Source organism: Clytia hemisphaerica, unplaced genomic scaffold (assembly GCF_902728285.1).
Source record: "Clytia hemisphaerica strain Z4C2 unplaced genomic scaffold, Clytia hemisphaerica genome assembly, whole genome shotgun sequence".
NCBI lineage: Eukaryota > Metazoa > Cnidaria > Hydrozoa > Leptothecata > Clytiidae > Clytia > Clytia hemisphaerica.
This window is the reverse complement of record NW_027103421.1, coordinates 801,017-811,444: the sequence shown is the minus strand read 5'-3', so window position 1 is coordinate 811,444 and position 10,428 is coordinate 801,017. Positions and strand designations below refer to the sequence as shown.

The 10,428-nt window shown below is 35.3% G+C and overlaps 2 protein-coding genes across 2 annotated transcripts; both read left to right on the top strand.

Annotated features, from left to right (window-relative positions):
- Positions 1–4,330: 4,330 nt before the first annotated feature.
- On the top strand, positions 4,331–6,298 carry LOC136797856 (fibrinogen-like protein A). Its single transcript, XM_067054437.1, has 2 exons — positions 4,331–4,899; positions 5,737–6,298. Exons 1-2 carry the CDS (start codon positions 4,417–4,419, stop codon positions 6,229–6,231), a joined length of 978 nt encoding a protein of 325 aa, XP_066910538.1. The 5' UTR covers positions 4,331–4,416; the 3' UTR covers positions 6,232–6,298.
- Positions 6,299–9,161: 2,863 nt separating this feature from the next.
- LOC136797799 (fibrinogen-like protein A) lies at positions 9,162–10,133 on the top strand. Its single transcript, XM_067054383.1, has one exon. It carries the CDS (start codon positions 9,162–9,164, stop codon positions 10,131–10,133), a length of 972 nt encoding a protein of 323 aa, XP_066910484.1.
- Positions 10,134–10,428: the final 295 nt, after the last annotated feature.

Below are 10,428 nucleotides of genomic sequence, written 5' to 3'. Positions count from 1 at the left end.
CCAGCTGGCACATAACGTTGTTTTAACGTTCAAATAACGTTATTTGGACGTTATGAATGTCACATGGACGTTATTTTGACGTTGTGTGCCGTCTGGGATAGATTCCATCTTGTGAGTGCTGCAATATTGTTTTAAAATGTAAAAGTGTCTTCAATATTATTTTGGTTTATTCGTGAGTAGATTTATATTTCAACAATAGGGTTTGAAGTACTATATATTGAGTTTTTTCTTTAAATATCCTTACAGCTGGGTTGGATGAACCTTTTAAGGCCGAAAATAATTCTTAAAAAATGTGCGGATCACCCTAGGAAAATACAAAATTTGGAAAAGTAAACGCTGGAAAAATTCTTTTTCATACCTTAGAATGAGGGCAGTTGAATTAAAATCAGCCTTTAAGCCTTGAAAGTCTTCATCTTCCTTCTCAGGCTAGAGAAAATGAAGCTACTTATTTCCCATCTAAAACGCACATAGAACGCGCAGTAATCATGACGACGGATTGTATCTAAAGGTTCCTTTGTTTTGGAGGACTACATTTTCAAAAATCTAGCGATAGATTTTAGTTTCAATCCGGCGTTTGTGTAAAAACTATGCACGGGCGTTGTGGATGGGAAATATGTTGTTTAATTTCCCATCCAGGAGTCTCACCTCTAGCCCTTTGAGCTTGAAACTCAATGATTTTTCTTTAGATCACCCCCCCCCTGGAAAAGTTTGTCCAACCCATATCTCCATATCTGGATATAAAATGTAATGACACATTATTGAGTCAAAACTTTGACAAGCAAGCACATCATTGCTGACCAGTTTTAAATTCTTAAAGACACGTTTTTTGTTTCTTTCGTCTGCACTGACGTAAAATCATTTTTGTCAAATTTGCATAAAGATGAAACCTAGTATAAATGCACTTGAGAAGGAGAGTTTCAATGGTTGAAATTATTGCGATTATTCAAAGAAAAAACTTCCTCGCAGATGCAAAATATAGTTATTGTGAATCTAAATTTGCTAAAGTTGAGAAAGCTTTAACAAATCTAAGTAAACTTGATACATAGTTTTTAAAAAAATATGAAAAACAACGAGGTTTCATTTAAGGGTATGTACTGATAAAATTTGAAATCACCATATAGAAATAGACATGAAAGTCTTTTTAATAATTTTACTCGTTTGGATATGCGACAGTTACTCGCCAGTGTGTGGGGACTCATCCAACGAGATAAATACTTTGTGAAGCGAGCTTAAACTATTATCAGCTAAATACAATAGGCTTGCCGCACGAGTAGATTTAAAACCAGGGGCAAATGTGGTCTTTGTATCTGCAGAGATGATTTTACAATGCCAAGAAATATTACTGTGATTGCCGGAACCAATCACCACAACGCGATTGCCTTGCACATCGACAAAATGGGATGAAAATTAATGGTTATTATACAGTCACAATGAATGGATATCGAATGACTCAAGTTTATTGTGATCAAACAACTTCAGGAGGCGATTGGACCGTCATTCAAAGACGTATGGACGGGTCTGTCAATTTCTATAGAAAATGGAATGCGTATACGGTAAGATTTTTACAATGTGACAAATATTTGTAGCACTCATTTTGTCAGTTGATTTTTGAAACCCTTCAAGCAAAGTTGCTAGGCAACTTTAAGGAATTGTCCAGAATTGTCCTGTTTCATAGACTTAATTTATAGACAAATTCTCAAAAGTTCAGTATGTTTTCAATTTGTTTCCAATCAAAAATGTTGTTTTAAAAGGCTGAGGTAAAGAGACTTCGAACGGTTCCAAAGTTTTGTCTAAAGCATTACGTTAGACATTTGCGACTTTCGATTATATTTTCCCAGTCTGATGATGACCTAGCCTAGAAATCTAAGTTATTGATTCAGTCACTAGGATAAATCTGATGGTAAGTTGTGACTTAATAACCATGAATGACAGTATTCCAAGCCAAGCTTAAAATCCGTAAATATAAAAAAACTTTAAAGCGCCGAAAATGCTATATTGCCAGCCATCAGCCGTGTGTCCAAGTCTTGTGAATACGGGCTTAGTTAGCTAGGCTAATGATAACCCTTACTACGAGGGTCAAAATAACAATTGTATAAAGAACGATCATATGCAATCATTTTTGTATTTTACATTTATTTTTATTTTACCTAGATTGGATTCGGTAAACTTCATCGTGAGTTTTGGTTTGGTAACGACAATGACCTTTATATACCCTGGACCAAGCTTCTCAATCCCAGCCAAGCAAAATCTTTGATCGGAGTTTTTTGAAAATTGGTACCCTAATGGCGGCACTACTCGATAGCGGTGTAAATGCATCGACAGCTTTTTTTCCTCAAATTCTTTTGATGATGTAGCGGCGTTAGACGTTAATTTATAACTTTTCAATGGCTTCTCCTCGGGTACCAATTCCAAAAAAACTCCAATCAAAGATGGCAGATATTGCTTGGTCCAGGGTTATATAAGGGTCAGTGGGTAACGACAACATTCACATTCTATCAGCACAAGCTGTTCTACCAAAAGGCTCAGAACTCTATGATCCAACTTAAATTCGAAGGGCACGGGGACCGCCTATACAATCAATATTACGCCCACGTTCAAGTGGATAGCGAAAGAAGCAATTATTTGATACACTTAAGTGACTTTTGTCCGAGACCACGATGGGTCACCGTCGAAGAATTGTGCACTTGATCATCAATTCTCTGGCTGGTGGCTGAATGGTGCCAAAGATACATGTTTAGACACCAGTCGGAATTTCAACTTGAATGGTCCGTATGATAAATATCGTATGAGGAATTGCTACAGTAGAATTTCTTGGGACACATCTGATGCCTCTAGGAAACCAACTTTCTCAGAAATCAAGATCAGACGCTTGCAATAACTAAATTATGTAATTACAAGATAATTTTCTGAATTTCGTTCGTAGAAATATACAGAATTAAAAACATATGAAAAGTTATCTTTTTATTACAGTGTGTATTACCTGAAGTGTGTTCAAAATTTTTAAGGATGGAAATGCTTTTTTGTATTTGTAAAAAGTACCCTATTGTTCGAATCAAAGTATATTCTTGAAACCAACAACGTTCCTCTCTTTATTTTGGATGAAGATTTATGGATTTATACTGATGACCGAAATCTTTCTTTATGGCAATATTTCACAGTGGAGTCTCCATAACTCGAACACGCACGGGGAACACAAATGTGTTCGAGTTAAGGAAACATTCGAGTTATAGAGGTTCGAATTAAAGAGACTCCATACTGAGAAAAATAAGGGATTTCCAATACTGAGAAAAATAAGGGATTTCCAATCCTGCAAATATCTTGAAAATATGATAATTCCATATACATTAGTAAATATGGAAATATGACTTTTCTGTATTTCCAAAGTTTAGGAAATACATATTTCTTAATATTTCCAGGATTGAAACATCATATTTCCACCGGCATTGGCACCGTTATGATTTATCTTTAGAAAGGTTAAATATTTGTATACCAGGAAAATTCTAGAGACCTGGTATCTTAAAAGTTCGAAATTCTTTGTAGTTAACCGTGAGCACGTATCCCCTTTGTTGACACCCTAAACGTACCCACAGAAACATTTTGGCAAAAACTGACAACTTTTTCGAAGACAATGCATACGTATAACAGAAACCTTTAAAAATTCTTGAAGCCTTCAGATCGTGTTGTTAACTTTTTGAGATTTAAACCTAGAAATGTTCTTAAAATATTCTTATTTTCACAATTTTTCTTTTTCATATCTTGTGTGATTTTCTAAGAAAATGTGACCCTGTGAAGTCTTAAATTGTTCTTAACTTCTTAATATGGGCCATCGAAGACTTACGTTCTTATATAGCTTGTCCTTATAAAATGTTAATACTTTACAGATGATGGGTTCGATGAAACGTAGCCCACGTTTTCATGTAAATACAGCTGAAATAAAATTGACATTGCAATTGAAAAACTTTCTATGTACATACTTTAAGAGATATACTTCAAAAACGTCCAACGCACAAACGTAAGAGAGTTCGAAGGCTGATCAAATAATAAAACTAGTGATTTTCACATGACCAAACCGACACACAACGTTGTTTTAACGTTTATCTAACGTTCTAAAGATGAACGTTGAAACAACGTTATGTGCCAGCTGAGGAGTTAAAAGATTGCTTCTTCTTTTGTCAACAGGTTTTTTTTAATTCTACGATGGAGCGTAAAGTATATCCATTTATAGGACAGCATCTTCTAAAAGGCCTCCAACGCAGATAGTATTCTCGGGCATAGATTCGAAAATTGTCAAAAATACTTTTGATACAGATACTTAAAGTATTTCATCTAAGCTGTCCATAAAAGTAGTTTTTATACTATCTTCGAAAAAGAAGATCCATAAATCGCGACTTTGGGGCTGATTCTTGGAAAAGCGAAATGAAAATCTTTGCGTTTCTATTGGTCATTCTACACTCAACCACAACCATCTCTGGTGATAATACAGCTGATATTCAACAACTGAAGAGTAATTTCCTTCTCCTACTCAACAACTACAGGGATATCCATAAAAAATATAGTACATTGCAGTCAAAGTACACTGACTTAGAGAAGAGTGTTAATCTAAAAGCATCTTATTGCCAGCTTAAGGCTCAAGGCCAATGTGGAGACTGTGTTTGCAGAGATGACTTAAAAATCACCAAGAAATATTACTGTGATTGCCGGAACCAATCACCACAACGCGATTGCCTTGCACATCGACAAAATGGGATGAAAATTAATGGTTATTATACAGTCACGATGAACGGATATCAAACGACTCAAGTTTATTGTGATCAAACAACTTCAGGAGGTGGTTGGACCGTTATACAAAGACGTATGGATGGGTCCACAAATTTCTACAGGACTTGGGAGCAATACAAGGTAATTTTTCTTTTAATAAAACGTTTTCTTTTTTAAAGATTAAACTTTCATGATTATTTATCAATCTAGGTAAACAGGAAAGACAACCCCTTTCTCGATATCGAACCTAATCGAGCTTAGTCACAAAGAACCATCAGATGGGGGGCACTTGATTCAAAAACAACCATGCATAGAAAATCTAGCCAAATTTGAGTAAATTCGGGCGAAAAATCGACCCTTACGGTGTGTTTTTTTTTTTTAGTTTTCGACCATTTTAAGGCAAGATATGGTCAGATTTAAAAAAAATTTCACCCTTAGAGTGTACTTTTTCTCATCTTTGACTTAGCTCGTTTTGACCCTTTCAGTGCACTGTTGGAAGCTTGGAAAAAGGACCGTTAAGGGCCGCACGTACGGTCGGTTGTTTACCTTGAATGCCCACCCCCACCCGGGCAAAAAGAATAAAGAGCTGTCTACTGATGTTAATGTATCGTGTTCTCTTTATCTCGAACTTTCTCAATATACAGCTATACTATTCAATTTGGAGGTTCTTTTTAACTGAAGCAGCCAGAATAATTGTCCTAATTATAGAGACTCATAGAGACGCACACTGTAAGGTTATAACATAAGGAGCGATGGCCAAGTGGTCAAAGGCGTCAGCGTCTCAAACCAGGGATTCGCGGTTCGAGTCCCCGCTCCTTCCAATGTTCCGTTCAGTTCATAGATAGCCGAGCCGGCTGGCTGTGGACCCCATGCAAACAGTCGTAAGACTGTCTAAAAATCCTTGATTACTGGGATATCGACGTAAAATATCGTCTCTATCTATCTACCTTAAATTGTATTATTTTTTAATATTGGCAGATCGGGTTCGGACAACTTCACCACGAGTTCTGGCAAGGCAACGAAGACATACACGTCCTATGCGCTCAAGCTCTTTACCCAAAAGGCTCCGAAGCTATGATTCAAATCAAAGTCCAAGGTCTTGATTACCTATTCACAAACCAATACTCGCATTTCGAAGTCGGCAGTGAAAGAAGTAATTACTTGTTACAGGTGAGCGGGCCGTCCGGTCATTGGCATCCGGAATATTTCACCCGATATGAAAACAAAGTGGAATTTTCGACTTGGGATAAGGACAACGACGGAGCTACATCTTACAAATGCGCTTACACGCATCAATTTTCTGGCTGGTGGATCAATGGCTCAAGGAATAGTTGTACAACTGATGAAGCAGCCAGTCACAATTTGAACGGCCCGTACGATAAATACCGTACAAAGAATTGGTATAATCGGATTACCTTTTTCAGTCAAAACCAGCCGTGGTTCAGTGAAATTAAGGTTCGCCGTAAAATTTAGTATTTACACTTAAGTGTAAAATTTGATTTTTGAAGCAAAAGATATTTAATGAGAAATCATCAATAAATCTTGTTACTTTTTATTGTCTTTTAATACCTCTGAATAAATCAATAAAAAAATATTTTCGAAAAGGGAGCTGAAGAGACTTATAACAGCTAGTGGAGAAGTCGGGAGAAGTAGCCCGGGGGCAACTTATAGCTTTTTGATAGACTGGGTGGCCCGGTGTAATTTGACAGACTTTATATTTTGGTTTTGCTTGAGGTGGTAGCAAATACAGGCCACTAGATTCAGTCCCTTTTTGGAGAAAAACAAACAGAAAACTATGACCAAGGGATCGATTGTTTTCAAAGTTAGGAGGTATTTTTGTGTTTTTAGTATCAGCTCGTAAACTTTGTTTGGATTTTAGAATATATTTTATTGTTTTGTTGTTTTCATATAATTTTCATATAAATCCAAGATGACCATTATCCTCTAGTCTACTTCACTAGAATCAGCGCCATCAAAATCATCATAAAGCATCAAAGTTCAGTCAGAAGTAGACTCTAGTCTAGTGAAGAAGCGACTCACAATATTTCAGTTATATAGTTATAAAATTACATCTCCCATCAATTATCACATTCTCAAATTCCTAAAAATTGCCCATTTAAATCCAGGGGGAGGACGCTGTGTAATGTAACTTTCCAGAGACAATCAGAATACTTTAATGGGATAAACTTTCGTGGGGATTAAATTCCGCAGAATTCGCGGATTTGGGTGTCATCCGCGAAAATCCGGGAAATTAAATCCCAATGAAAATTTGGAAGGGCCCCATCCGCGAAATGTTTCTAATCAAAACTCAAAATATGTCAAATAAATACTTTTTGAATGGTTAGTTGCATAAAAAAAGCGCAAATAATGTGTATTTCAACAACCAATATGCATGATTTGACAGTATAAAGGTACAAAATCATGAAAATATTGCCACCCAATAGTGCCAACCGCGAAATTAAGTCCCCGCGAAATTTTATCCCTTTAAAGTAGATTCCGTGGAAAATGTTTCAACAAAGATTTTCTCCGCAGAAGTATACTCTTTTTTATGTAAGAACAATTTTATAAGAACAACGAGGCTCAAACTCGTCGAAAGTTAGAACTATTTACGAAATATGCTGAGCCTTGAAATGCTAATATCCAAAAAAATTAAGGATTAAAGTGTGAAAAATCGGGTATAAAACTCATAAAATGACTCAATATTGCTCTAAAAACAATAACATATGAATGATAAGAATAATTTGAGGCTCAAAATGCCAAAAAATAAGAAGAACCGAGCGTCAACAAAAATTTATTGTTTTTTTTTTATTAAAAAAGAGTGTAACCGATTGGAATTATATAAGATTATGTAATATTAGCGTTCAAGCGCTTGCGTAACATTTTTTGTAAATTTCAGTCCTATGTCTAACTCTCGTGATACAAATATTGAAGAGCTGTACAAATGTTTTCACTGTCTCAAAAAATAATGGTAATACGGTGAAATTCGTCATCCCTTTTGTAAGCCAAAACATACTATAAACAAAAACTAATTTCTCGACGATTTAAAAAAAGCTTTGATCGTCTAAATTTAAGTCAGTGTTTTTTCTTGAATGTACCACATTGTCTTTTTTGGTTATCTCCTATTTAAGGCAGTCTTTCTTAATGAAAACTTTTATTTGAGTATTTCAATTTATTTTGAGAAAAAGAGATAGGATGAAATATTCCGATTTTTTTAGTCCGGCTTTAATTGGATGAGTTTAACAGCTACAGTTTAAGGAAAAAACTAGGAGTAATCTAGGATGAGAGCTTTCTTATGTGCGGATGGATGAAAAGTTCCACAGTTAATTACTCCTTATCTATGAAAGATTCCGTCTTGAAATTATACTCTCAAATATAGTGTACCATATAAATTATTAGAAAATGTAAGCAAAATGATGAAAGGAGTAGAAAAGGATGAGATATTCCAAAAATACTGATAAAAAAGGGGTTGTCCAAAACAATGTTTTAAAATCTAATAAGTATTATGTTGTGGATGAAAATTACACGAGTGTAATGGTAAAGAGTGTATCTTTCAGAAAATAGCAATATATTCACCGAAAGAGTGACATAGGATGAAATATTCCACTTTTAATGTCACCCGAAATCGAAAATTGTGAAATTCTTCATCCTTTTCTACTCCTTTAATTTAAATTTGAAAATTTATGGTATCAACAAAAGATTTCCGAAGAGTTTAGATGATAAAACCGTTTTAAAAAATTGCTATAGTAAAAATCAGAAAATCCTGATTTTCTGGAATATTTTATATATCATTGGAATTCTCGTGGAAAAATACGTCATTTCTGAAAATAAGGTTAAAAAATTCATAACATCAAAGAAGATATCGCTAAAAAGATGATATTAAAGATCTCTGAAAAGTCCATCAGGTACAAACACCGACTTAAACAATAAAGTAGAAATCCTTAAAGAAAGACAAATTTCGGAATACTTCCTATATCCTTAGAGATATATCTCAGAGTATATCTAACGTACGTACAGCGTAGCGTTCTGAATGGATGACCCCCCCCCCCCCCCCCCCCCCGTTCCCCTCGGGATTCGACACCTTGGTATCAAATTTTGACTCAGTCATCTGCTAGTTTGTACATAATGAATGATTTTGAGTTTTGGATGGATTATGGATTGAATAAATTAAAAAAGTCTTTTAAAGTTTTTTATAGTATTTTACTAAGACTAACTGTGAAGTGACAAAAACAAATCATGCTGGTTAAATGTTTGTTAATTAACAATTACTGACAAAATTACATAAGTCCTTTTAGAAAAATCCAAACTTATGAAAGCATCCCACATAATCATTTTCCCAAAAAGTATAAAAGACATTCGGCTATAACTAAATCAATCAATTTAAAGAATAATTGAATTGAATCAAAATGGACTTGAAATTTGTTACTATAGTCTTAACTCTATGTTTGGTCAAAGCTGGAAACAGCTTTGACGAGTTAGAGATATTGAAAAACAATGTGCAAACTCTTATCAGCAATTTCAAGACCATGCAGACGAATTACAACCAGTTGCAATCTAAATACGTGAGACTGGAAGAGGTACAACAACTCAATTCCCAATATTGTAAATACAGTGTTGATCGTTTTTGTGGACCCTGTATTTGTAAGGATGATTTCAGTCTTCCCAAGAAATATTATTGTGATTGCCGGAACCAATCACCACAACGCGATTGCCTTGCACATCGACATAACGGAATGTCAATCGATGGTTATTATACAGTTACAATGAATGGATATCGAATGACTCAAGTTTATTGTGATCAAACAACTTCAGGAGGCGGTTGGACCGTCATTCAAAGACGTATGGATGGATCGGTCAATTTCTTTCGTGAATGGAAAGATTATCGCCGAGGCTTTGGTCATCTTCACCACGAATTTTGGCAAGGAAATGATGACATACACCTCCTTACTAAACAAGCAATGAATAATTCTGAATTGATGATTCAAATGAAGATCCAACATTTAAATATCCTTTTTACCAACCGCTATTCACATTTCAATGTCCTCGATGAAGAGAATCGATATCAATTAGAAGTCGCCGGACCCTCTGGTAATCTGAACCCAAAATTCTTTACACAATTTCAACATAACCAACGATTTTCAACTTGGGATTGGCCCCACGACGGCGCTGACCCGTTTGTCAGCTGCGCATCCAAACATCAGTTTGCAGGCTGGTGGATAAATGGTTCCTCTAACAATTGCACCGGCTATGAAGCGGCTGCTCACAATTTGAACGGACCGTATGACGCGTTCAGAACAAGGAAATGGTATCAGAGAATAAACTATTATTTCAAATATCATCCATATTTTACTGAGATTAAAGTACGCCGAAAATTGTAAATTGGCAAAAGAGCTTTACGTAACGTTTTATCTAGTTTTGTCATATTGTACTGATACAACAACGGTCTTTTGTTCCTATTATTTTGTTAGATTCAAGCAGCATATTCTTTTTTCAACGCAATTTTGAAAAATATATACAAAACAGTACATACAATTTCATTTATTTCAATCTGTGATTCATAGCTAGTTCTCGTTTTCATTCGCTGATGTTGGATGATTCGAATAGTTACTATACCAAAGGCCGGTCTCCACTTTCGCGCGACATGAGCGAAAACTTTTTGCCGTTTTTGTAAGG